This window comes from Passer domesticus, chromosome 17 (genome assembly GCF_036417665.1).
Source record: "Passer domesticus isolate bPasDom1 chromosome 17, bPasDom1.hap1, whole genome shotgun sequence".
NCBI classification, from domain to species: domain Eukaryota; kingdom Metazoa; phylum Chordata; class Aves; order Passeriformes; family Passeridae; genus Passer; species Passer domesticus.
The window spans coordinates 9,338,579-9,365,269 of NC_087490.1; the positions used below are offsets into that span (position 1 = coordinate 9,338,579).

At 55.5% G+C, this 26,691-nt stretch overlaps 1 protein-coding gene and 1 long non-coding RNA gene across 3 annotated transcripts in view; one reads left to right on the forward strand and one right to left on the reverse strand.

Moving 5' to 3' along the window:
• Positions 1-26,691, reverse strand: part of SEZ6L (seizure related 6 homolog like) — a 38,496-nt gene that overhangs the window by 5,429 nt on the left and 6,376 nt on the right. For both annotated transcript variants that reach the window (XM_064392138.1, XM_064392137.1), the window contains exons 2-9: positions 9,327-10,049; positions 8,574-8,707; positions 4,662-4,854; positions 3,977-4,162; positions 3,437-3,602; positions 2,588-2,754; positions 1,634-1,828; positions 1,381-1,519 (exon numbers count right to left, since the gene is read on the reverse strand). In XM_064392138.1, the coding sequence (XP_064248208.1) occupies positions 1,381-1,519; positions 1,634-1,828; positions 2,588-2,754; positions 3,437-3,602; positions 3,977-4,162; positions 4,662-4,854; positions 8,574-8,707; positions 9,327-10,049 (1,903 nt within the window). The remainder of the gene's footprint in view (positions 1-1,380; positions 1,520-1,633; positions 1,829-2,587; positions 2,755-3,436; positions 3,603-3,976; positions 4,163-4,661; positions 4,855-8,573; positions 8,708-9,326; positions 10,050-26,691) is intronic.
• On the forward strand, positions 22,245-26,114 carry LOC135282398 (uncharacterized). Its single transcript, XR_010348594.1, has 2 exons — positions 22,245-22,867; positions 25,010-26,114. It is a non-coding gene; the product is annotated as an uncharacterized LOC135282398 (long non-coding RNA).

Sequence of the window (26,691 nt, forward strand, 5' to 3'; positions counted from 1 at the left end):
GAATGCGGCTGCCCTGGAGCCGAAGGGGACGGGGGGGGGCTCGCAGCTCTCCCCCCGCTCCGAGGCCAGGGCAGGGGATGGATGCACACGCCGGGGACACAGCCCTGGTGTCGGGGGCGTTCTCTGCGTGCCGCGGCTGGCAGTGTGGGTGACCAATCACACTGACCCCGAGGGTGAGCAGTGACACCCCTTCCCTGCTGCTGTCCTGCCGTGTCCACGCCCCAGAAAGGCTCCCCAGGGCTGGGAGCACAGCCGGCACCGGGGCCCTGCTGCCGGTGGCACGGGAGGGACAGCGGCAGGGACAAACCTCCTCCTTTCCCGGGAGAGGAGAGCACCAGGATGCTCCCAGCCACACAGGAGATGCCTGAGCTGATCCCCAAATGTTTTATTAGGAATGTTCTTGGAGGGAGCCCAGCTAATCCCCGTGGCAAGCTGACATTTGTAGTAAATCTCTGCTTTCTGTCAAACACGATTTTCTCAGTGACATTTATGCCTGATGACTTCAAATCACTTGGCCTCCAGTTCTGCTCAGCCCCAGCACCCACAGAGCTGGGAGAGGTGTGCTGGGAGCTTCAACTTGGGATTTTATGGGGAGCTTTAAAATCTTTATGACTCTAAGCCTCTACTTGAAACACGTCCTCCTCTTGAAAACCCAAAATAGCATCAAAGGAGGCTCCCGCTGCAGCAGCAGCGTTTCCATGCCAAGAGCTCTCAGCCTGGCATTGGATCCCATTCCCCTCTGACCCCAGCACATTCAGCCTGGGCCTGCTGAGTGGCTCTGCTCCCTTAGTGCCTGTGTTTCACATTCAGCCCAAAGATTGAGCTGTTTCCATCCCATGGATGCCTCCAGGCTCTCCTAACCCCACATGACCCAGCTGCTGACGTGCTGGGTGTCACCCCAGGAGCACATGGCCGTGTGCTGCTGTGGCACTGCTTCCTGTGGAGAATTCCAGAGCTGTTGGAGCAGCAATTCACTGCTGCTATGGATCGTGTAATGGTGCTTTGAACTCAGGGAGCAACACTCAGTCCTGCCCAGGGTACCAAGTGCTTCAAAGGGGATTATGGAAGCTCTGAGGGGGAGAACAGGGCATGGCAAGACTCTTCCCTGTGAGGGTGGTGAAGCCCTAGCACGGGTTGTCTGGATATGTTGTGGCTGCCCCATCACTGGAAGTGTCCAAGGCCAGGTTGGAAAGGGCTTGGAGGAACCTGGGACAGTGGAAGGTGTCCCTGCCCATGGGAAATCAGATTTTAGTCCCTCCCACCCAAACTGTTCTGGAATTCTGTGATTCCACGGTGGAGGCGAGGGGAGCAGGATACTGCAGCAAAACGAGACGAGCACTTCTGGGGCAGAGACAGACACCGAGCTCCTGGGCTACTCACAGCTGGATGTCCAGGAAGAGCCGCTTCTCCTCGCCCACGTGGATCCTCCAGATGCAATCCTCCCCCTCCGTGTAGGGCTCCGGCCAGTTGGGGGACAGGATCACCCCGGCCACAGCAGTCAGCTCCCCTCCACACGTGGCTGTGGGGGCAAGGGGTGGGCAGGGCTCAGTGGGGACCCCGGGGTGTCACCCCACACCCCGCAGTGCCCACGGGCAGGGCAGGGCAGGGCAGGGCAGGGCAGGGCAGGGCTGACCTCGGCACAGCGGCTCCGTGTCGTTCCAGTAGGGGTCCCGCATGTTGATGCACTCGATGACGGCAGGGCCCTGCTCCAGGGAGTGCCCGGGGTCACAGGTGAACTCCACGGTGGTGCCCAGGTTGTAGGTGGGGTCGGAAGTGGTGAAGTTCCCGTTCTGGATGTAGGGCTCGTAGCAGTGGCCCCGCTCAAAGGCTGGAAGAGATCCTTGTTAGCTTTAGGGACACGGAGCTTCTCCCTTCTCACTGGGCTTCCCCAGGCCCTGCTGCTGTCCCATGAGAACCTGACCCCGCATCCCCACCGGCATGGATGGCCTCTTCCAGGGAGCATTTATAGGATTAACAACAATTTATCCATTCTGAACCACACAGGTCTCACCAAACCCCACTGCCATGGTGGTTCAGCACTAGGGGTGTGCTCAGGGCACTGCCAGGCACTGTGTTTCCTGTGGATGCCATGGGACAGAGAGAGAGACACGCCAAGTGTTTCTCACAGCGGCTTGTGAGAATTTTTAGGGAGCTGTAAGGATGTGATAACTGTTCAGTATAAACAATCTGCAGGTGGCATTTTTCTACTTTGCCTTTCTGTTCCTCTCAAGGACAGTGTGTGAGGAAGATATTTTTGTTAGTTAGCCAATCAAATGGAATCTATTGTATCACTCCATATAAACTGTGTGGTTCTCTTGAATAAAGCCTTCTTTGCTCTTTCTATAATCCCGCCTGTTTCTGTGTTATTATCGGTGCAAGAGTGACAGGTTCCCAAGCTGGGGATGCCAAGCCATCCATCATGGGATTGCTCAGGGCTCCATCCTGCAGTGGGACTCAATGACAACAGCAGCTGCAGAGGGTCACCAGCCCTGCCCGCGCTGGGGACAGCCAGCACCCTTCCCACAGCCCCTGGGTGTCCTGGCTGAGCCAGGCACTGCTCCCGGGTCCCTGCACGGGGACACAGCACCTTCGAAGCGGATGTTGAAGGCGGTGGCGGCGGCGGGCTCCTCGGCGAGGAAGTCGATCCTGATGGAGGAGCCGTCGCTGATGACGCCCTCGAAGGGAACGCTGTCGGCGCGCAGCGAGTCGTAGAGCACGGCCGAGCGGTTGGTGTCCCCGCTGTACACCACCATCCTGCGGGGACACGGGCCGTGGCACACGGGACAGCGCCCCCGAGTCCCTCCCGGACACAAGCGGGGTGAGCTGCAGCAGCTGGGGCAAGCTGGGAGCTTCCAGGTTTTTGCTGGGGTTTTCTCTCCGAGGTGGATATGGAGGGGCTGGAGCATGTCCAGGGAAGGGAATGGAGCTGGGGAAGGGGCTGGAGCACCAGGAGCAGCTGAGGGAGCTGGGAAAGGGGCTCAGCCTGGGGAAAATGAGGCTCAGGGGGGACCTTCTGGCTCTGCACAACTCCTGACAGGAGGGGACAGCCTGGGGGTCATGCTCTGCTCCCAGGGAATGAGGGATAGGATGAGAGGAAATGGCTTGTGTCAAGGAAGGTTTAGACTGGATAACAAGGATACCAGGGAAAATTTCTTTCCCAAAAGGGCTGACAAGCATTGAAACAGGCAGCCAGGGGCAGTGGTGGAGTTCCCATCCCTGGGGGGTTTAACAGTCATGTAAATGTGGAGACATGGTTTAGTGGTGGCCTTGGCAGTGCTGGGGGACAGTTGAACTCAATGATCTCAGAGGGCTTTCCCAACCCAAATAATTCCATTTTTCTGTATTTAGTGCCCAGGAACAGGCCCTGCTCCTCACCCTGTGCAGAAGAAGCCCCCTTGGTGCCAGGGCTGTGAGGAAACAGCTCCTGGAGCCTCACCTGTCCTTCTCAGTCAGCAGGAGCTTCTCAAAGTGCAGGTGCAGCTTCTGGCCCGGGGGGGCCCCGATGGCCCACACGCAGTACATGCTGCCAGAGTGGTTCCCGCTGTAGCTGGGGGACAGCACGCGGCCGATGGTGGCATTGTGCACTGTCCCTCCACAGGGAGCTGCAACACAGAGCACAGCCCCGCTGCGATGGGCACGGTGCCATTTGTGCTGCCCTCTGCCCAGCTCTCCTCACAGTGCCCAGGGCACAGACAACTTGCCTGGCTCTGCTTTGCTCTGTCTGTACGTATTTATACTCACAAATGCATATTTATACTCACACACAGACATAAAATCTTAATTTCCTTTGCTGCCTAACGAGGGGACAGATTCTGCTGTCAGACCACCTGTGGCACCTCAGGCCATGCCCCGTGCAGGGCTGGGCATTGCTCCACACCCCCTTAAGACAACATTGATCTCATGGGGCAAAGACAAGCACTCATATTTTCCTCTGTGGGGCCCAGCTTCCCACCACGGGGCTGGCACGTGCAGGTACCTGAGCAGATGGGCTCGGGGCTGCTCCAGTGTGGCCGGGATGCATTGATGCAGGTCAGCATGCGGGGGCCCTGCAGCTCGTAGCCCAGGTGACAGTGGAAGTGAGCGATGCCACCCGAGTGCAGATCCATCACCGTCACCTCTCCGAAGTCAGGCCTCCGTGGGAAGTTGCAGCTCAGCATAAACACTGGAACAGGCACACGTTGGGAGCTCAGGGCTCAGCTGCTTCCAGCCGCCCCGTGGGGACGTGCTGGATGTGCCCACGTGTCACACAGAGCAGCAGCAGAGCACCGCCAACCCCCCACTGCCGCTGCTTCCCCACCTGTTACTGCTCCTGCCCAGACCCAGTTTCTATTTTAAAAATAATTTGCTGGAACTCATTTATTTTTTAAAGCTCTTCGAGGTAAAAAATAGACTGGCAGTGTGAGTGTGTGCAGGAGGAGCTGCTGCACGGGGACAGAAACGGGGCAAGGCAGGTGTGAGAGGCACAGCCAGCACTGGGATTGGGGACACCAGGGCACACTGAACCCTCTGCCCTGGGCACAACACCTCAACCCACCCCAGCCCGGGCTCTGGGGGTGAAACAGGAGCGTGGCTGCTCTGTGGGGGCACAGCCCACTGGTTTGACCCTGCAGCCAAGTGGGACTGACCCCAAACCCCCCTGCCCACGCTGGGGACACACCCACCCTGGTAGTGGAGCTGGAAGGTCCCCACCACGTCGTCCTGGAAGGTGCGGAAGTAGACGGAGATGGTGTTGGTGGGGCTGCGGATCACCTGGCCCTCCACCAGAAGGGTCTGGTTGGCCAAGACCACCAGGGCATCGCCGTCCACGCCACGGATGGACAGGACCTCCCCATCTGACAGGTTCACGCTCTTCACCTGCGGGGAGCAGAGACCTGAGAGCTGTGGGGACCCCAGTGGTCACATCCCAGCCCAGCACAGTGCTGCAACAAAACCAGGGCACTCCTCGGGGTCTGGTGCTCACCAGCCACCCCGTGCACCAGGAAACCTCCCCAGGATCCCTCACCCCACTGGGGAACGCTTGGGGAGCCACTCAGCAAGTGCATCTAATGAGTAGTTCCAAAAGGCTTTAATTATTATTTGGAAATAGCTGAGCAGTAACCTCACATTTACATTTCACGTCCATTTAGCTTAATAAATGGGCTCATATTTCAGCAGAAAGATGCTCATCAGACCGTTTGTTTCCCTGAGTGTGTGAGGCCCGGGGCTCTATATTTAGCACCAGCCCAGCCGTGATTGGGAGCGCTCCCGACGATGTTGTGACTGCAGGGATTTGTGGCTGTTGTCACCGCCGTGCCCACCTCCCCCTGGCACACAGGGCTGGCATGTGCCCTACGCCAAGGGCACTGCATGCAGCCACCCCCAGCCCTCAGCATCCTGAGCCTGCTCCTGGAGGAAACCCCTGGAAAAGTTTGTTCCTCGCTGCAAAGCTGGATTAACATCCCCAGGCTGGTTCGGGGCATGCCTGGGTTCACCCCAGCCCATGTTTCAATCCAAGAGGAGCTGATTTGGCCTTATTTTTCCAGCTGGGTCCTGGCAGGGAAAAGCATTGTCTGGAGCACTTACAACTCTGACCCCCAGCCTGCCCTGGGTCATTTCTTCTTTTCCAGATATTGCCCCAAAAACGTGCCCTATCACAGCATGGCCAGCGCACACTGTGCCTGGTGGGATGGCTCAGATCTGGTTATTAATAAATGGGATAAATTAGGTGTTATTTAGGTGAATAATTTGGAGTCCAAGGATCCAAGCAGGCTCCATACGATGCCAGAAATTTCGCCCAGCTCCCACTGGGACAGAGCTTTGCTTCTCCAGCTGGGTCTGGCTCCCTGCAAAGATTTTTCCAAGGTGTTTCTAACAGATTTTGCTCTGCAATTGCTTGAAGCCAAACCTGTTCCCCAGCTGGGTCCCTCCGGTGCTGGTGGCACCACGCACATGACACAGAGCCAAATCACTCTGGGAAATTGGGAAGGGGATTCGGGGGAGCAGCTGGAGCAGGCAGAGCTCTGCGGAAGGGAGGAAGCTGGGGAGCAGTGCTGGGTGTCACGGGACACACACTCAGTTCCACCAGCAGCCTCCCCCCGGTGAAGCCAGGGGAGCAGGGTGCCACCACAAGTGCCATTCCCTGTGCCAGCAGCAGGCTGGCATTCCCAGAGGAGCCTGGAGTAAGCAGAGAGTGCAGACACTGCCGTGGCCCCGCGCCAGGGACCGTCAGCCCTGCGAGAGGGACCATATGTGCGAGCTCCTGCCAGGGGCTGGGAGCACGGGCTCTGACTTCAGTCACTGCCTGCACCCACAGCAGCTCCTGCAGAGCCTTGGGAAGGCAGCAGGGATCCTCGAGCCAGCCTGCCAGCCTCGCTCACCCACTGGAAAAACCTCTTTAGGGAAATTCTATCTCCTGCCAAGAAGATTCAAGGATTTTAAAAATAAATATAAGTTCACGAAGCATTCGGAGAGCTGGCTGCTCCCAGCTGCCAGGGCTGGCACAGGCAGGGACACAGCTCTCCCTGGAATGCTGAGAGGGGTGCAAGGAGGGGCAGTGAGCTGAGCAGGGACCCCGAGCTCTCACACAGCCCAGGGCAGCTCCCAGCCTTTCCCAGGACCATGCCCGACATCCAGGCTTTGTGTCCTCCCTGCACCGAGTGAGGGTCTGGCTCCAAAGGAAGTGGAGTGTCCCCGTGTCCTCCTGCATGGCTCCCAGTGCCTGCAGGAGCAGTTTTGGGCAGGGCTGGAATGCCACAGGCATTTCTGTCACCCCCAGGCTGTCCCACAGCCCTGCAGGGAGAGGTGACTGCCCATGCAGGGGCTCCTGCCCCAGGGGTTTCTCTCTGCTCCTGCAGATGCCTTTAATGAGATCCCCAGGGTAAGAGGCAGCACCTCCCCTGCCACAGGAGCTGGGAATCCAACCCAAACCCCTCTGATGGGACCCCACAGCTCAGGTTATCCAGTGCCTTCCCTTTGGAATTCACCCCCAGCCCTGAGCCCGTGGTGCTGCAGCACAGGGCACTGCCAGCTGCAGAGGAGGCCATGCTCCACCAGCACCGACCTGCTGTTGTGATTTAATTTGTCTGAAACGCTCCAAAGCATCAGCAAAGCAAAATGCAAAGCTTGGGGGGGTGAAGAGGCCAATTTTATGCTCCATTAAAACCTCAGCTCGCAACGCAGTGAGGTCAGGAGTGGTGTCACCTGATGGATTACGGACAGAGGCGAATTTACAGCAGAGCAGCCTGTCCTCAGCACCCTGTGGATCTCAGGAGACAGCTGCTGTGTCCAGCTCCTTCTCCACTGCCATGGAGAAGTGGCTGAGCTGCTCAGACCCTGCAGTGCTCAGCCTGTACCACTGCTGCTCCCAGGGCCACCTCCCCACCAGGGCTGGCAGCCACGGTGGCCTCGTGGCCAGCCCCTGACTGTGCCTACCTGGAGGACAGCAGGGACAGCCCCGCTGGAACTCCAGCTCCTTTTAATTACACAAATTCAAAGTGAAGGGATTTAAATTGGATGCAAATGGTGACAGGGGGAAATCACAAGAAAGGATTGCAGGCAGCATGGAGACCCTGGGCTGGATTCACCTGGAGAGGGTTTGGAATGGGCAGAGACCCCTGCCCTGCTTGCAGCCTCACCAGGCTGAGGGATGCTCATTTTGGGGGGAGCTGATGGTGCAGTGGTGCTCATCAGCTTGGGTGAGACCCCCTGCTCTGACGGGTGGGCATTTGCTGGGCACCTGCCCCAGCCAGAGAAGGAACCTGGGCTGCCCTCCTGGGCTTCCTCACCCCAGAGCCACCCAAACCCTCCCAGCAAACAGGGGGTGCAGAGGGCAGGGAGCTGGTGGCCCTATCCCACCAAGTGCCTTTTTAACAACCTGCTGCCAGCGTCTCTTGGTTAAATTAATTGCGTGACATTTAAAGAGTTTGATCATCGCTGACATTCAGGATGTTCCAGCTCCCTCATTGAGTTAATTTATTTCAAAGCCTCAGAAAAAAATATATTTTTTCCCCAGAAAGAGCTGTTTTATCAAGGGAAGGTGCCCAGGGCAGAGGTGCCCAAGGCTTGGCACCATTTGCTGCAGTGAGCAGTTGTGGTATTCACATTCTCTGGAAAAATCCCTTTGCCCAGGATTTTTCTCCTGGGAAGCTGAGAAGCCTCAGAGAAAAAGGAAAATATTATCTCATTTGCTTCTCCTGTGTTTTGCTGCTTTGGAATGTGGTTGGAGATTGTTTACCAACAAGTGATTGTTTCATTGGGCTTCTGATGTGAATTGTTTTAACTTATTGGCCAATTGGGGCCAAGCTGTGCTGAGACTCTGGAAAGAGTCACGAGTTTTCATTATTATCTTTTTAGCATTCTGTAAGTATCCTTTCTGTATTCTTTAGTATAGTTAGTATAGTATTCTTTAATATAATATAGTATCATAAAATAATAAATTAGCCTTCTGAGAACACGGAGTCAAATTCATCATTCCTTCCTTGCTCTGGGGGCAACGCAAGTACAATAACCAATTGTATTGTTAAAAATACGACCAAGAATATACAATAAAACAAATAAACAATCTGGCAGTGGGCACAGCCCCGGGCAGGGCTCACCTGGAGCTCGACGCCGTAGCCGGTGTAGACGGTGACGTTGTAGGTGCACTGCAGGTACCCGTGCAGGGGCAGCGGCGGGTAATCCGTGGAGTCGATGTAGCCCTCGGGGTCGTGGAAGCTCATGCTGCAGAGCACTGAGGGGACACACAGCGGGGTCACACCCAGGGCACTGCACTCCCACCCCCCAAAACCCAGCAATCCCTGCCCCATCAGTGATCCCATGGAATTACAGAACACAGAGTGGTTTGGGTTGGAAGGGACACTAAAGCCCAGCCCTTGTCATGGGCAGGGACACCTTCCACTAAGCCAGGGTGCTCTAAGCTCCATCCAACCTGGCCTTGGACACTTCCAGGGATCCAGGGGCAGCCACAGCTTCTCTGGGCACCCTGTGCCAGGGTCTCACCACCCCTACAGGGAGGAATTTCTCCCCAATATCCCATCTAACCCTTCTCTCTGACAGTGGGAAGCCATTCCCCCTTCTCCTGACACTCCAGCCCTTTGTCTAAATTCCCTCTCCAGCTCTCTTGAAGCCCCTTTAGGAACTGGAAAGAGCTCTGAGCTCTTCCTGAAGCCTTCTCCCAGCTCTCCCAGCCAGGACAAGTGTTTCCTCCCTCCAACCACAAAATGCATGAAGAGCAGATTTTAGGCAGCCCCCAAACCCGGGTGGTGTCCTGATTTTGGAGGGGGGCTGCCTAAACACAAGCGTGCTGCTCTCCCCACCAGTGCCACAGCCCTGTGCCCAGCTCAGCTCACCCGGGGTGGGCTCCGTGGTGGTGACAGTGGTGGTGACGATGGTGGACGTGGTGGTTTCCTGGCTCTCCTCTGGCGCAGAGCCGTGCGCGTCCCTCTCCGCGCCCTTGGTTGGGATGACGGCAGCGCCAGCGGGAGCCGCGGTCGGAGCCTCCCCAGCATCCCCCGTGCTGTCAGGGAAGGGCTGGGGGACAGCTGGGGGCAGGGTGGAAGGGGAGATCTGCAGAGTAGGGCGGCTGGTGGTGGCCTGCTCCACCCAGGGCAGCTCTGGGGGGCTCTGCTCCGTGTCCTCTGCTGGCACCCGCAGCCCTGGGGCAGCCGTGGGGAGCCTGGAGCTCCGTGGGCTGGAGGGGGAGGCAGTCCCAGGGGGCCCTGCTGGGGTGGGCTTCAGCCTTGGGTGTTTCCTTCCCGTGTTTACTTGCTTTAGAGTCGGTGGCTTTTTCTTGACAGGGGAAGTTTGCTTGGCATCAGGTCTGGGGGCAGCGGCGGCCGTGGGCAGGGGCGGCGTGGTCTCTCCTGGGGCTGGCAGGAGGTTGAGGGCAGTGCCCTTCCCCTGCTCCCCAGCTCCAGGGCCTGAACCCAGGGCATGCCCAAAATCCTCAGCTCCACCAGTCAAAGCCGTGCTGTGTCCCAGCTCTGCAGCTCCACCTCCCATCTTCTCCACAGGTTCATCCTCAGCCAGAGGGTCCGGGCTGGCCGGCACCAGCGCTGCCCCCGATCCGCTGTCTGCAAGAAACAGGGAGAAGTGGGACTTGGGCAAAAATGGGCATGAAATTAGAAATTTCGTGTGCTGCTGGTGTGAAATCAGCCCCCCGGGAAGCTGCAGGAACACCCACCACTTCCCAAAGAAGGAACAAGCGGCCCCCACAGCACAACACACCCAGGCACCGCCGTGCTGGGCAACCCAACCCAACATTTGTTGGGAACAGGGATGGGCAGGAAAGAGGGAGAGAACAAAGCCACCCAGCACCGCTCTGGCCAGGGGGTAATTGCATAAATACAGATTTATCCCTGCTGTGGGGTGACCTGGCTGTGATCCACGGGCTGGAATTCGCCGGGAGCTGTGCGAGATGCCGCAAAGCGCCCGAGAGTCAACGCTTTCCATGGAAACAGCAGTTGCCAGGGAAAGCACTTAATGCACGGTACTTAAAGACCATAATTCCAGCCCCCTCGTGTCCCCTGGGAGGGTTTGGAGCCTATGGAACGCAGGGTCTCCGTCCCTCTGTGGGCACAGGGGGTCTGCAATCCCCCAGCCCCTCTGCTGGCCTGGGGCTGCCAGGCACCAGCTGAGCCCTAAAGCAGCTCCAGCTGCTGTGACATGCCTGCTGTGACATGCCTGTGGTGGCAGCCAGGACACGTGGCCACCACAGCACCAGCTCTCCATGGGATGGGGGCCGGAGCAGCAGTCAGGGTTTCCTTCCCAAACAGACTCCAGGTAAACCTCGGCTCACCTCGGTAGTACAGGTGTTTCAAACAGAAGCACAACTCTTGGGTTGCATTTAACTTGAGGTTTTCTGTCTGAAATTCTGCTAATTAAGGTAGGACTGGAATGAAAAGGAGGGAGAAAATGGAGCTTTTGTATGTGAATCATGAAACATTGTGGGTGCCACTGCCCAGAGGGCCCGAGGGAGGGCACAAGCAGCCTGTGCAGAGGGACTGAGCAGCGCTGAAAACTGACTTTGCTCCATCTCCTGGAAAACAGAAGCAGTTTCTGGCAAGAACCAAAGATAAGGAACGCAACGGGGAAAGGCAAAAGCTGGGGAATTAGCCTGAAGGATGGAGCTGCCAAAACTCTGGCAGTTCCTACACTGCTCCTCGGTCCAGGAGAGTCCTTGGACACTCTGCTGGTGCCTGGGCAGCTCCTTTGCCCCTGGGACAGAGCTGTGCCTGCCCCAAGCCCCTTCACCCTGCTGCAGCCACCAGCAAACCTGTCCCGGCCCCCGAGGGCTTCCTGGCCTCTCCTGCTGTTTGCCACAAGTTAAAGCATTAATTCCTTAATTAGCAAGTGGTTCGGCAAATCCATCACCCATTCCCTGAGCGCATCAGGAGACATTTCACACACATCATCTGCAACCACCAGCTTGTGTCAGCTCTCAGTGATCTCCCCGCAGGAAGGCTGGGTGCCTCAGTGTCCCCACACTTCTGGGGGTGACCAGAAGGTTCCACACCAGGAACTTCCACACCCTCTGCTTGTTTCTTGGTGCGTCTGCTTCCCTCTCCATCTCAGCCTCCATGGGCTGATGGGGGGAATGTCCCCAAGGCTGTGCCAGTGGCAGCTCTCCTTCCCTGAGAGTTTTGCAGGGTTCTTCTCTTCCTCCCCCACCCCAAGCCCGGGAGGAGCAGTCGGTGGCTGCTCTCCCATGGCCCCGGTGACAGTTTTAGGGCTCTGCAGCAAAAGGTTTTGTCCATGATGGGAGAGGATGAGGCTCTCAGACAGAGGGGAGGAAGCACAGCCCTGGGAGAGGAGGGGGCTCGCTGGCTGGTAGGACATGGTGGGACATTCTGGGACATTCTGGGACATTCTGGGACATTCGGGGACATTCCGGGGCACTGGCTCACAGCAGGACAGTCAAAGATCCTGAGTCCTTAAAGCCGACACATTCCAGAAAACACCAATCCTGCATCCCCGGGTTATTTGTCATGTGAACCCTAATTCTTAATGGATTGTGCCTTTAAACCATATTTTATGCTTTTGGAAAGCTGACTAATTCCTTATTAGATCCTTTGCCAGGATGCATTTACTCGATTCTGTCTTTAACAAAGCATGAAATAAAACACTCTGTAAAGCGACTCCTTAATGAGACACTAAACATGCCGGGGTTTGTAAAGGGCAAACGCATTCCAGGGAAGGGAGAGGGCGGAACACAGCCGGGCGGGAGCAGGGGAGGGGCAGGCACGGGCATCCGGGATCGATAAGGACTTGTTCCACATTATCAGGGAGAGAATTGATTGTGGATCTCAGCTCCTGAGTGATCGCCACCCCCAAAGCCGAGCTGTGCTCTGGGTGCTGCCCCAGCGCCCCCAGAGCCCCCTGCCCACTCATTCCTGCCTGGAGCCCGTTTGGGAAGCAGAACTGAGCATCCCCAGCCTTAAGGAAGGGTTGCAGAGGGTTTCCATGTTTGCAGGGCCAGGGTGGGATTTGGTAAAATCCTTCCCACTGATCTGAATTCCAGCTGCCATCCCACCACCTCCGAGGCCCATGGGGTGATCGTGGCCACACAGGATCCTCCCCAGCTGCCAAAACTCATCCTGCTCTGTGCAAGTGATCAATCCAGAGCTGCTGGAAGAGAAATGGTCACCCTGAATGGTCTGACCTTGATCTAATCTGGAGGAAATAAACACTATTGAGATGCACGAGGGGTTTATCTTGTACCTCCATCAGGAGCTCTCCAAGGGCAGTTTGGCACTGGGAATCCTTCTCCAAACCCATGGAAAGCTCCCTGGTGGCCCTGCATGCCTCGCTACCCCCGAGGGTGGCACGGGGGGCTCTGTGCTGTGCCCAGCAGCGTGGTGGGCACAGCAGCTGCTCCTGCAGGATGGGCCAGGCAGGGCTGGGACAGTTTGGGGCACAAAGTGACCTTAACAGAAGGACAGCTGGCGTCCAGGTCTATTCTGGGCCGTGCCTGGGTGTGTGCAAACACTGCAGGAAGCTGGGCTCCGGGGAGGGAGGATGTCTCCATCCAGCCTCAGCCCCCACAGTTTATACTTAGCCACGGTGGAAGCGGCGGTGCCGAGCCTGGGAGGTGTGTGGGAGCTGCCAGAGGGGCACAGCCCCATCCCCGGGCTGGGCTGGTGGCACCAGGCTCTGGAGAGGCAGCAGGACAGGAGGGGTGGCAGGGCAGCAGCTCCCAGAGCATCTCCTCTCACACAGACACAGCACTGGGTGTTGGCAGGGAACCAAACACCCACCCACCTGCAGCAACAGCACAGAGGCACCAAAATCCTCCTCCCCAGCCCCAAAGCTTCATCCCCATGCGAGAGGGTCCCCAGGACCCCCAGCCAGGCCCGTGTCCCGTGGGCAGCTGTGCCCAACACGCCGCTGCTGCTCCAGAGGTGCCGTGGCACCAGGAGAACCTGACTGCCAAGATACCTCAGCCAGAGGGGCTTAGAGGAATTAGAGAGCTGCAAATGCCTGATAAAAGGCTGCTGGAATAATCACAAAGGCCTCGTTTCGCTGCTGTGCTCCTGAAAGAGGCAAAGCAGGAGTAGCCCTATCACAGCTCCCATTACTAATGCCGATGGTATCGCCTGAGCACTGCTCCAGGGAGGGCAGCGGGAGCTCCAGCTCAGGAATCACTGTCCGGAAGGGTTTAGGATCTGATTGCAGCAGAAATGAATAAAGCTGATCCAGGCACTATTAGCGGTGATGTTCAGCTCTGCCTGTGTCAGGCTCAGGCGCATTCAGGGGTGCTGGGCTGGGATAATCCTGCCCAGAGATGCTGCTGGCATCGTACCCAAGCCCTTGTGGAGAGCTGGGGTTTATCCTGCACTGCCCAGCACCCTCTGCCCGCAGGCTGAGCCCCTGGAGTTCCCCATTCCACGTGGCTGATGCAGCAGGGTTGGCAGGAGCTGCCGTGCACGCCTGTGGAGGAGCAGGATCACCCCAGCTGGGGACGAGTTCATCCGGATCTTGGATAAATCAGGGATATTGAGGCAGGTCCTGGTGTAATCCTCCATCCTCAGAGGGCTGGGGGTGGGAAGGGGCACCCTGGGCACCTTCTGCTCTCCTACTCCTTCCCATGCCAACCCCCAGCGTGTGCCACACGTTTCATCCTCAGGGAGGAAAAAGAGAGTTTGGGTGGGAAGAGAAAAAGCAGATTGTGTCCACCAAAACACTTGGCTGTGATTGGTTTGGTTTCGGATTTTAAAAGCTTTTGGCCTTGAATCCTGAAGAGCAGAAAACCCTTAATTGAAACAATCTTTCACTTCCCGAGCGTCCCCGCAGGCGGATGCAGCCTCTGCCTGCGAGCAGCAGATGCGAATCCCAGGTTTCCCCGCAGTCACAGTTTCAGCAGAACAAGTTTTTTCCAACAGGAAAGGAAAAAAAACAACCGTTTTCCTCAAGAGCATCCTGTCGGCTCCCCCTCGAAGCAAATAAAGCCGTGGCAATCCGGTGTGGGTGAGTCATGCCCGTGGGAGCTCCGGGAGCCGGCGCTGCCCGCGGCACGGAGCCGCTCCCGGCAAAGGTGAGACGGGGACGGGAGTGTTAAAAATAGGTTAGAAAACTGCTGTAAAATTGTTGAAGGATCGTTAAGCATGTACTGTTAGTTGTGTGAAAAAATGCGTGTTTTATGATTGGCTTTTCGCAAATATTAAAATGAATATGGTATGTGTTATGTCAGAAAGTTAGGCTGTATTAATTTTCTTAAGTAGTGTGTTAAATACAGGTTTAGGTTATGACATAATGTTAAAATAGAAACTATGCTAGGTAGGATACTTTTTTTTTCTAAAGAAAGGGCTTGCACTGAGATAGCAGCCACAGGACACCTGAATCTTCCAGAGAACGAGAATTTATCAGAATTTATCAGAATTTATCAGAATTTACCGGAATTTACCAGAATTTACCAGAATTTACCAGAATTTACCAGAATTTATCTCATTATCAGAAGAAATGAACTTCTTCCCGCCGTGCTCAGCCCTGAAGACGCCGTTAGGATTAAGAGGAAGAAGTTGACACTGACCAGACAGAATCCTGTGTTTGAATGGAATTTATGCATCATATATGAAGTGTATGACTATGCAACAGGCTCTTGCTTTTAAGGGTTAATCCTCTGTTAACGTGGGTCTTTTTTGGGGTAATTTTGCCCAGAAAAAGGTACACAGACTGTCCGTAACTCTTTGTTTTTATTGTCTCGTATTGTCTGAATCTCAATTGTTCAAATTTTTATTAGTCTAATTATATTACTATTTTTAGAACCATTTTATTATGATTAAACTTTTAAAATTTTAAAAACAAGTGATTGGCATTTTTCACAGCTGGGTTATTATATTGTAAAAGGGTTTAAAAGGGTAGTTGTGAGAAATAGGGGCCTCAACTTGCCATAACACACCTGAGCAAAGTGCACCACGAGCCTGGACAGAACTGTAATGGCCAATCAACCACCTTAAACCTTCATGCAAATGAAGGATCCAAAAGGAAACCAATCCAGAGGGACAAAAAACAGGATAAAAAGGGGCTTCTGACCCACTGAACTTGTGCCTCTCCACCTGGAACATCGGGGGCATCGCTGCTGAAGCAGCCCCAGCAGTGGTGCTGCAGCATCCTCGGTGGGAATGCTCCTGCTGGGCCAGGCCCCCTTCCTTTAGGCCTTCCTTTTATTATAATAAATGCTGAAATCGCTTCAGCACCGGGAGCCTGCTCTCGTTTTTGGCAGGAGGGCTGTGGATGGACTGCAGTGAACATTCCCCTCGCTGCTGGAGAAAACAGAGAGCTGCTCTCCTCTCTGGCACAGGCGTGAAGGTGCCTGTCCCAGCGTGGGTGGCAGCCTGGAAATGCTGGGAGCCTCCAGTGGGAAAACCTGCACTGTTCCACGGAGTAATTAACAGGAGACAATCCAGAAGAAAAAGATGCCCAGGTTTTGCTCAGGAAGACAGTGCAGCAGAGGCCAAGAAAGTTTGGAGCTGCTTTCCTCCCACTCCAGGGGACGCCTGGCTGTCCCTGCTGGGCTGTCCCTCTGTGCCACATCCTCTGCAGGGCAGGTGTGACCAACACCTCGTTGATTTGCTGCTGCTCTGGACTCAGGCTGGGATGCAGCTGGGATTCCTGGGGCAGAAAGAGGTCAGGACACTTTTCTTTCCATTGCCATGAATTTCCCAATGCCACAGAGACCGTGCCGGCCCTGGGGAGTCCTGGATCTGCTTTAAAATGCTGTTAAATTGCCCATGTGCAGGGGTTTATTTATGCTCACAGGACTGTGGTCTGAATATTTCATTTTAAAATTTACATCTGTGTCACTCGAGATGCTCAAATAAGGTTGCCATGGAAACCCCTCATTACTGGGTGAGGATGCTGGCAGTGGTGCCCAGCCCGAGGAGCCGTGGCCGGGAAGGACCAGGCTCTGCTCCCACTGCCCACCCAGCTCCTGCTCCCAGCAGCAAACCCATCTCTGCTGGGAAGGCAGAGAGGAGAGAAACGTGGAATCACCAAATTCTGGAATGGTTTGAGCTGGAAGGGACCTCAAACATCACCTCACCCACGCCCTGTGCCATGGCAGGGACACCAACCACTAATCTGAGTCACTCCAAGCCCTGTCCAGCCTGGCCCTGGGCACTTCCAGGGATGGGAGGGAGGATTTTCACCAGCTCCAGCTGCCTGAGCTCACGGGCTCAGGGACCTGCTGTGCTGGCAGGGGATGCAGAGCTGGGACAGTCCAGGGGACACCAGACACCCACACCCACACTTGGGCCCAGCCCTGGGATGAGATGGGGAAATCCCCCCAAACTGGACATGGGAGAGAAGGCTCCTGGGCCAGGGGTTTGGGCTCCACATGGGGACTGCTGCAGCTGGGGGCAACATTCCACCAGCAAAACCCTCCTGGAAACCTGCTTCAGTGGTGAATCCATCCTGTTTGTGCCTGCCTGGAGCATCCACGCTGCCTGTGGGCTCGGGAGCAAGGACACCACAAGGAGTACAGGAATTAAACTCACAAACCTCTCCCCCCTCTGCCGGTGCTCCCGAGGAGCTGTAACTGCTCTAACGATCCACACAGCCCTGACAGATGCCGGGAAATTACACACTTCTCCGAGCTGGGAGGAAAATGGATTTTCCCCCTCACTGCTGCTTCGTGGAGCTGGAATCAATGAGACTTTGACTCCCAGGCGTCTGTTCTGGCCACGCCAGCCTGCACGGGCACCTGTGGCTTTGGGGCACCTGCCCGTGGTGCCCTGGCTCCACAGACCGTGTGTCCCCAGCCCTGGCACCCAAACCCCCAGGGATGAGGCCGGGAATTGCCCAGCTCCTTCCGAAGGAATGTGGGAGGAGCAGCAGCAGGTAAAGAGGAAGAGGAATTTAAGAGGCTCTCCAGTTCTGGAGGAATCAGGAGATTTGCAGCATCTCTGTCCTGTCCTGGCTGGATCCCACTGTGCCCCCAGCTCATGGGGCAGGAATTATCCTGATATTCCTGACTGGTAGGGACCAGGGAGCAGCAAAGCCATTGGAAAGAGAGGAACTCTTGCAGGTGATAATTTGGGTTTATCACAGGGTTTTATGGTACCAAGTGTAAGAAAGGCACATCTGCAGACAGACCTGGCTGAAAGGAATTAACAGGCTGGGTTCAAGGGGGAAATAATTGTAAAGATTATCCAGTGCCACCCTGTTCCAGGGGCAGGGACACCTTCCACTGTCCCAGGCTGCTCCAAGCCCCGTCCATCCTGGCCTTCGGCACTTCCAGGGATCCAGGGGCAGCCAGAGGAATGAAGGAGCAGAAGAAGATCCCTCCTGTGCCTCTCCTGGGCTCCCCAGCTGGAATGTTCACTCCTCAGGGCCCACCTGGGGAGAGGAAATCGAGTGTTTTGGCAGCTTTTCAGGCTAAAAATTGAAGAGGGGGAAGAGAAGCTCCTTCTTTCTTTGCCAATCATCCAGCCCAGCCGTCTACATCAGGGCATAAAATTAAATGGGTTCCTAAAGAGAGAGTATATTTAGCTACAAAACCCCGTTCTAGTCAGCTCTCTGCAGCTAAAATAATTAATCTCCCATCACTGTTAAGATGCAGCGGAGCAGATCTGGAGGAGCGAGTGCTGGGATTAACCCTTTGGGAGCAGGTCAGCCCTGGGAGAGCAGCTCCTGCTGCCATCCTGGCAGGTCCTGGCAGATCCTGGGGGTCCTGCCTGGCTGGCTCTGCCCAGCTGTGTCCCCTGCTGTTGTGTTTGCAGGGATCCCCATGGCAGGGAGGACGGAATGAATCTGACTCCGTGTTCTCAGAAGGCTAATTTATTATTTTGTGATGCTATATTATATTAAAGAATACTAAACTAACTAGCTAAAGAATACAGAAAGGATACTTACAGAAGGCTAAAAAGATAATAATGAAAACTTGTGACTCTTTCCAGAGTCTGACACAGCTTGGCACTGATTGGCCAAAGAGTGAAAACAACTCACAGCAGAATCCAGTGAAACAATCACCTGTGGGTAAACAATCTCCCACCACATTCCACATGAGCACAGCACAGGAGAAGCAAATGAGATAAAATTGTTTTCCTTTTCTCTAAGGCTTCTGAGCTTCCCAGGAGAAAAATCCTGAGTGAAGGGATTTTTTCAGAGAATGTGAATGCCACACTGTGCCATGCCAGCCCCTCTCGGTGCCAGTGCTGCATGAGCCAAGGGCTGGGCAGGGGTTCTGTGCCCTGGCATGGCCTCTGGGCTGGTGGAGGGGACCCAGGAGGGATGCAGGAGCCCTGGCAGGGATGCAGGAGTGGGTTCAGCCAAACTCCCTGCTCCTGGGGGCACTGGGAAGCACTTCCTGGACACACAGCCCTGAAACATCTGCAGAGACAAAGTTTAGCCCGGTTACAATCTCTGACTGCTCCTGTGACTGGCCACAAATAATTCCCACTCCCAGGCAGCCACATCCATGGAATAGTGACTATTCCCAACCTCCCCCGCTGTCCCAGCTCTCTGCAGAGCTGGGTTTGATGGGATTTGCACTCCAGCACTGGAAATATGAGGTGACAATGTGACATTCGAGGTGACAGTGTGACATTCGAGGTGACAGTGTGACATTTGAGGTGCAGGTGAGCAGGGGTCTGGGGTGCAGGGGTCAGGACAGACACTGGGATTAGTGTGTCCCAGCTTGCAGGGGGAATATTCTTTCCAGGCAATGATTTCTTTTCATTTTCTCCCTTCAGATTTCATGTTTGCTCACCTGTGCCTGGCCACAAAACATTCCCACTCCCAGGCAGCCACATCCATGTGACTATTCCCAACTTCCCCTGTTTTCCCAGCTGTCTACAGAGCTGGGTTTGATGGGATTTGCACTCCAGCACTGGAAATACGAGGTGACAGTGTGACATTCGAGGTGACAATGTGACATTTGAGGTGACAATGTGACATTCGAGGTGACAGTGTGACACTCGGGGTGCAGGTGAGCAGATCACAGCCCGGCTCTCCCTGGCTGGGGCAGCTCCAGGGTTCAGCTCCCGCCTGAGCTGCCCCTGCAGCAGCTGGGGGAGAGCTGAGCTGCCTCTGCTCAATCTGTTTGGCAGCTCTTTATATTTCTTTCACAGGATGTAACAGGAATCACAGCGTGGCTCCAGTCCAGGCTCTGAGAGAGGAGCAGGGGCTGGCAGCACCTCAGGGCTGTCACTTGTCCCCAGTGGCTGAGCACTGCTGCCCATGGCTGCTCTCCTCCGTGGGTTTGTGCAGGGATACCCCAAAAGATTTACCCAAAAACTGCCCTGGGGCATCTCAAGGCAGGATTTGGAGCCCATCAGGTCCTGGCCACCTTGCCAAGGTGGAGAGGTGCCTCAGAGCCACGAGGGTGGCACAGGTGACATCTGGCACAGGGCACACATGGAGTTTTCTGCTCTTCCCACCGTGGGATGCAGCTGCTGGGATCACACAGAGGCAGCAGAGCTGGAGCTGCTCAGGATGAGGGGATGGAGCATCTGGGGATTCCCTGTCCCCTGCACCTCCCAGCCCTGTGCTGGCCCCGTTTATCCCTCCTGGGGACCAAGCAGGGTCAGGACAGGCACTGGCATTAGTGTGTCCCAGCTTGCAGGGAGAATCTTCTTTCCAGGCCAAATGATTTTCTTTGCATTTTCTCCCTTCAGATTTCACATTTGCTCACTACTGACTGTGCAATGTCAGTCATTCTCTTTCCTATTACAACAATTTTTAGGTGTTTTAGAAGATTTTCAACCCCAAAAATGTGTGTTTTCATGTTCCCTCTGGGCTAGTTCCCAAAGGATCAGGGGTGAGGCTACAGCCTGGTTTGCTGGTGTGACAGCCCATCCCCTTTCTGTGATCCCAGCCTTAAGGAACTTAATTCATTTGTGGTCTGCTTGGTCATAATTGGGGGTGAACTCTGACAAATCAACCTCTTTTTGTGGAATTACTGCAGGAATCCCTTTTGCTGCTTTATCATTTCCCAGTTCTGGAGTGGTTTTCCCTTTTTGGCCACGCAGGAGCTGGTGCTGCCCGGTGCCCTTGAAAGGACCCTGGTGCCTGCTCTGAAGCGCTGCAGCTCGGGTGCCTAATGACTCCTGACAGCCGGGGGGGGCCCTGGGCTGGCGATGGGGAGGGCAGGGCAGGCAGCGTTACTGATGGCCGTGCTTGCTGCAGTTATTGGGCTCCATCGATCGGGGGCTCTGCAGCGAGGCTGGCAGGAGCTGGGGCACAGCCCAGCATCCCCCGTTCCCATTCCTGCTGCCAGCCCCACGGGAACAGCTCCGAGCTGCCCAGGATGGCTGGGAGATGGGGCACACTGGGCTCCCAAATGCTCCTCCACAGCCTGGAGCGGTGCTAGGTGTGATCAGAATCCAGAAGGGTTTGGGTTTGGGTTGGATGGGTCCTAAATCCATCCAGCTCCTCCCCGTGCCGTGGGCAGGGACACCTTGCACAGGTTGCTCCAAGCCCTGTCCAGCCTGGCCCTGGTGCAGCTGTCACCAGCTTGGTGTCACTCCTTTCCTTGGTTTTTCCTTCTAAAAAATAAATATCCTGCCTTTTGCTGCTGGCCAGTTTGGGGGTGGCAGCAGAGCAGCTCCTCTGGCACATCCTGCCAGCAGCTCCAAGTGGGAACTGCAACCCCAGCACATCCCAGTGCTCAGATGTGCCCTGCACGGGCTCACTCCTTCAGAAACAAACCCCTTTTCAGGCAAGATATGGCTGAAATTCAATTTTTATCGCTTTAAAATTGTTCTCACTGAAAGCAGAGTCATTCTGGGGGGCAGAGCAGCACTTTGGGGCTAGCACAGGCTTCACCCCCTCCATGTCCCAAACGCTGAGAGCACCCAACCCCCCTGAGCCCATCCCTGGGCTGCTGCTGCTGCTGCTCAGCCCTCACCTCGTTCCCAGTGCCACTGGTTTTTATATAATTAATTATCAGCTGTATCAGCCATCAGTGATTTGTGTTTTAAAGATGGCCTGGCAGAACTAATTCCATCACTGCACGATGCTGTGCTGGATGATGATAACCCATGTACAGCTTCTCCCACGGAGCCTCATGACGAGCTGCTGCACTTTATTTTAATTAATACAGATAGCAAATGTATTTTCATTAGCCATCAGGATGTCAGGAGAGAAGCAGGGTGCTCCTGCATGGTGAGCAGCAGCTTTGGTGCTGGGTGCAGTGCCCAGCCCTGCTGGGTCTGCTGCTCCAGGCACCTCCTCACCCTCCTGCATCCCTTCAGATCCATCTGCATCCCTCCTCACCCTCCTGCATCCCTTCAGATCCATCTGCATCCCTCCTCATCCTCCTGCATCCCTTCAGATCCTCCTGCATCCCTCCTCATCCTGTTGCATCCCTCCTCATCCTGTTGCATCCCTCCCCATCCTCCTGCATCCCTCCCCATCCTCCTGCATCCTTCCTCATCCTCCTCCATCCCTCTTCCTCCCACCCAGCACCAGCTGGGCTGGCACAGGCAGAGTTTCCTCCCAGCCCAGGATGGGTGGCACCACCAGCCCTTGAAAACCAGGTTTTTTTGGGCATTAAAAGCTGATTTAGCCCCGCTGCTCCATGCTCCCATCCAAAGCTCTCCTCCCTCTCCAGCACAGGAGGACACACAATTATCAGGCACGTTCATAATTTCTCAGATTTGGAACAATTAAGCTGGCTCCCTGGCACTTCTGACGAAAGCAGCTCCTTGTTCCCCGGGGAAGGAACAGCCTTCCTTGACCTCTGCTCCATTATTCTGTTTGATTGATCTGGGTTCTATCAGAAAGGACAATGACAGGCTGTGCTGGGGGCTGCAGGAGCACTGGGAACAGAGAGGACAACGCTTTGCTGAGGGTGCTGTGCCCAGCTGGTGACTCTGGGGGGCTGTGGGACACCCAGACCCCTCCCTGTGCCCAGAGCAGCACCCACAAAACCCCTGGATTCCCCAAAAATGAGGAAGAGAAAGCTAAAAGGGTATCATAAACAAGCCAGGGGGACTTGGTGGCCAGCAGGGAATGTCCCTCCTGTGTCACCTTCCCCTGTGTCCATGGGGCATTGCTGCCACCACCTTCACCTTGGGAACAGCTCCAAGGATGCTGAGGGAAAGGCATCTCCCTTGTAAGGCACTAGGCAATGTCACCTTCCTCTACCCCCAAAAATCCCCTGAACATCAACATCAGAAACCCATGGTAGGGATGGGCTGGCTGTTCCTGAAGCACAGCTGGGCTGAGTTAAGAGAAAACCTTTAAATCTCACCCCTGGAAGTGGTTTGTGCCCCCAGCCCTGCCTCAGGGGGTTTTGGGGAGAGGCTTGGAGAGCATTGCACTCCCTCGTGGGCAACTCTTTGGTCCCCTGTCGCTGCTGGCCGGGCAGATTTCCTCCTGATGTCATTTTTGAGCCACCCTGGTGATGGGGAAATGTGGTGAGGAAGGACCTGGCTCTTCTCCCCAGCAGGTAATGAATTGTCCAATTACACAAAGGCGTGTGCCACCCGCCTGGGACCAGGGCTTTGTCACTGCTGCCATTGTTTATGCTCCTGGAGGGTAATCATCATTTTTAATGTCCTTTTGATAGCAGTGTAGTATGATTAAAACAGGCACATCTGAGACATAAATCTGGGTTTAAGCACTGCCTTTTTGACACACAATGTTGAGCGCTCAGGGATTGGGCTGAAGGGTTCCTGGGCTGTGCCACCACCACCTGCCCCTGGCAAAAACCACCCTGGACATTGTCCTGCAGGGACAGGCACATTCCTGGGCAGGAACCCCGCGGGGCAGCAGAGCCAGGAGCAGCTGGATGGAGGCAGGAGGCCCCAGGTGGGGCTGTTGGCTCAGGGTAAACACAACACCCCATCTCTGAGCACCAGGAGGTCAACACAAATCCATGGAAAATCCAAAAACTTGGATTTTCCATGGGGCAAAGCTCTGGGCTGTAGCTGGGGATGGTGCTGGGGGGCTGGGGAAGGAATTTTCAGAGCTGACCCCCTGTTTGAGGTGACTGGTTCCTGCCCCTGCTGCTCGCTCGGTTTCTCCTTGGAGCAGAGATGTAACACTGTATAATTCAAGAAAGACTTTGCTCCTGAGGCTGGTTGGGTGCACGTGGAGTGGAAATGTGGAAAAATCCAACCCTCCCCCATGAGCGGATACCTGAGCCACTGAAGGGAGGAGATGATGTCTGCGTGACTCAGTTCAGGCTGTGCCCTCGGGGACAATGTGCCCGTGGGGACAAGGAGTCAGGTCACCCTGTGGATGCAGGGCTGGAGCCAGGCTGGGGGAGCTGGGGGTGCTCACCTGGAGAGGAGAAGGCTCCAGGGAGAGCTCAGAGCCCCTGGCAGGGCCTAAAGGGGCTCCAGGAGAGCTCGGAAGTGACTTGGGACAAGGGATGGAGTGACAGGACACAAGGAATGGTTTCCCACTGCCAGAGGGCAGGGATGGATGGGATATTGGGAAGGAATTGTTCCCTGGGAGGGTGGTGAGGCCCTGGCACAGAGAAGCTGTGGCTGCCCCTGGATCCCTGGAAGTGTCCAAGGCCAGGTTGGACGGGGCTTGGAGCAACCTGGGCTAATGGAAGGTGTCCCTTCCCATGGCAGGGGGTGGAAAAAAAATGAGCTTTAAGGTTCCTTCCAACACAAACCACTCCATTATTCCATGCTGAGCTCTAGCAGAGCTGTCCAGGATACACGGGATGGGTCTGAGGGGGCTCCTGCTGGGAGCAGAGCCTGGTGATGCTGGGGAACAACTGCAGGGTGGGCCCCTTCCCCTTCCCCTTCCCCTTCCCCTTCCCCTTCCCCTTCCCCTTCCCCTTCCCCTTCCCCTTCCCCACTCTCGCAGGTGAGCCCCGCTGGAGGAACAGAACCACTTTCCAATTTAATTTTGCAAAAAGATGTTTTGCAGTGGAAAAACTAAAAAGCTCTTCCCCTGGGGAGTGGCAAGGACTCTTGTTTTGCTGCACCCTTCCCTCCCTACCTTTCCTAATGAATTCCAAGAAAGCCTCAATGCATTCCTAAATGGGAACACAGCCTGTGTCCTTCACAGTCATCTCCACAACAAAGCCAGCATCTCTGCCGCTGGCAGCCACGGGCTCCTCTGCGAGCCGCAAACAAAAGCTGAAAAGGAGCCTTTCTACTTGTGATTAGAAAGCTGGAGAAGTTTGGCTTTTACTGCTTTTTGCCTCGCTGATTTCATCTCGGTGGCAGCCCGGAGCCCCTCAGGGGGCAGCAGAGCAGCCCCTCGCACCCGTCCCGCTGGGGGATGAGCCCGGGAGAACAGGAATTGGGGATTTCTGTGCCTTTAGGGCGCTGGGCTGGGTTTGGACGCGGTTTGTGCTCGGTCCCTAAGGAAGGAGCAGCGCCGTGGCCCAGCAGGTGCCAGAGCTCGGCTTCCCCAGGAAAGGAGCCGGCACCAGCAGCATCCCCTGAGCCTGGGGACATCGCTGATCCCTGCGCCCAAATGGCCCCAAAAGTGCCAGTTATTGTCCCAAATCCGTCCCCCAGCCACATCCAACCCGCGGGGACATTCAGCCTTCCGGGGCTTCTCCAGCCAGTGGGGAGGAACGGAATTAATTTTTTTTTCTTTTTTTTTCTTTTTTTTTTTAAAGGACCAGATGAGGAAGAGCGATTATCGGGGAGATTTTCTTCGGGGGAAATTCTGGCACAAAGACAAACTGCAATATCTCAGCGCAGGCTGGGCGCTGAGTCTTGGATAAAAATAAAGCAGGAGGCGGCAGCACCTTCCCGATGACATTAACTCCATTCATCTCCCGCTGCCGCCGCCGCCAGCGTGCTCAGGCATTAGGAGTTACGTTTTCCTCCACTATTTCTCAAATATATTTATGCTGGGAGATGTTTGTGGAGGTACATCCTGTGCCTGGGGCAGAGGATTAATTCCAAACTGTCACCTCGCTTTTTTGATGGGTTTGTAAATTCTGTTCTGTTGATTTGCACTCGCAGTAAATTGATAAAATCCTCTTTCCAAAAACCTAATTCACCATTTAGGGCTCACCAGGGTTTTAGACCTCATTGGCTCACATATTTATGTAAATATAGTGTCCAGCAGCAATTTAAAAACTGCTGCGTGGATAATGGGGATGGATAAGGAGGGAAGGCAGACACATTGTGTGGTGGGGGCTGTGTGCCCTGGAAAGGAGCCTTTCCTTGCCTTGGGGCCCCAGATTTTGGGATGGCTTTGCTGTGGGTGGCTGCTTTGGGCAGTGTTTCTCCAGAATCTGGTCCCTGCACCAGAAGAGATTAACCCTGACAGTGCTGGGAATAGTCTGAGCTCTGCAAGGATGGCACTGGATGTTCCAAGAGGACTTTGCCAAGCACTCCTGCAGTGGGCAGGGGTGTGCTGGGAGCACTGGGAGCTCTCAGGGCTCATGCCAGAGTGGTCTGTCAATTTAGGGACTTGGTATCTTTGCAAATGGAAGTTCAGGACTGTCAGGAAAAGCCTGGTTTTCACTGAAATTGCATTTAAATCAGCATCAGGAGATGCAAGCCCCGTTCCTGTGCAGCCCCATCATCATGGAAGAGATGCAGGGTGGCAGAGGGGACATCAGCAGCGATGTCCTCAGAATTGTCCCCCAGCCACCACTCTGCCCGAGATGAAGCATCTCATCCACAAAATGTTGCCATGCTCCATTAATCCACCCAAAAACGTCAGATGGAGATTCTCCCTTGAATTTTAAATATTTCCAGCCGTTCTGACTAGCTCCGAACCTGCCCCGAGATGACCGCTTTCCAGAACATTCCCTCACCCCCCACGCTGCTCCTGAGCCTGCTGTGCCCCACGTGGCAGTGCCAGCTGAGTGTCCCCTGGGGGCCACTTTGTGCTGGTCCCCCTGCACAGCCACCCTCCCCAGGGGTGCTCCTGGCCCCTCAGCTCCCGGGTTTGGCACATCCCAGCCCAGCGTGCAAGACAGAGAGACGGGGCCGAGGGTGAGAATCCTCCTTGCCGAGCAGATGACGCCGCTCTGGGATCCATCCCACAGCTATCCCTTCTGTCGTGCTCGAGTTTTTTGGATGCCTTCGCGTTTGGCACCAAATTTCCTTCCTAGACTAAAGCTTTGCACTTGGAATGGTGCCTTGGGAGCTGGGCTGAGTGGCCAGGCTGCTCATCCCATCCCTCTGCACCGCCAGCAGCTTGGATTGAGCTTCCCTGAAGTCTCCTTGCACCTTCCTGCTGCAGCCATCTGTCCTGGGGTGCCAATGCCTTGGAGCAGGCACAGAGCCAGGCCCCTGCCCAGCCTCCTGGGCTCCCTGGGGGTTGAAGATTTACTGCAGT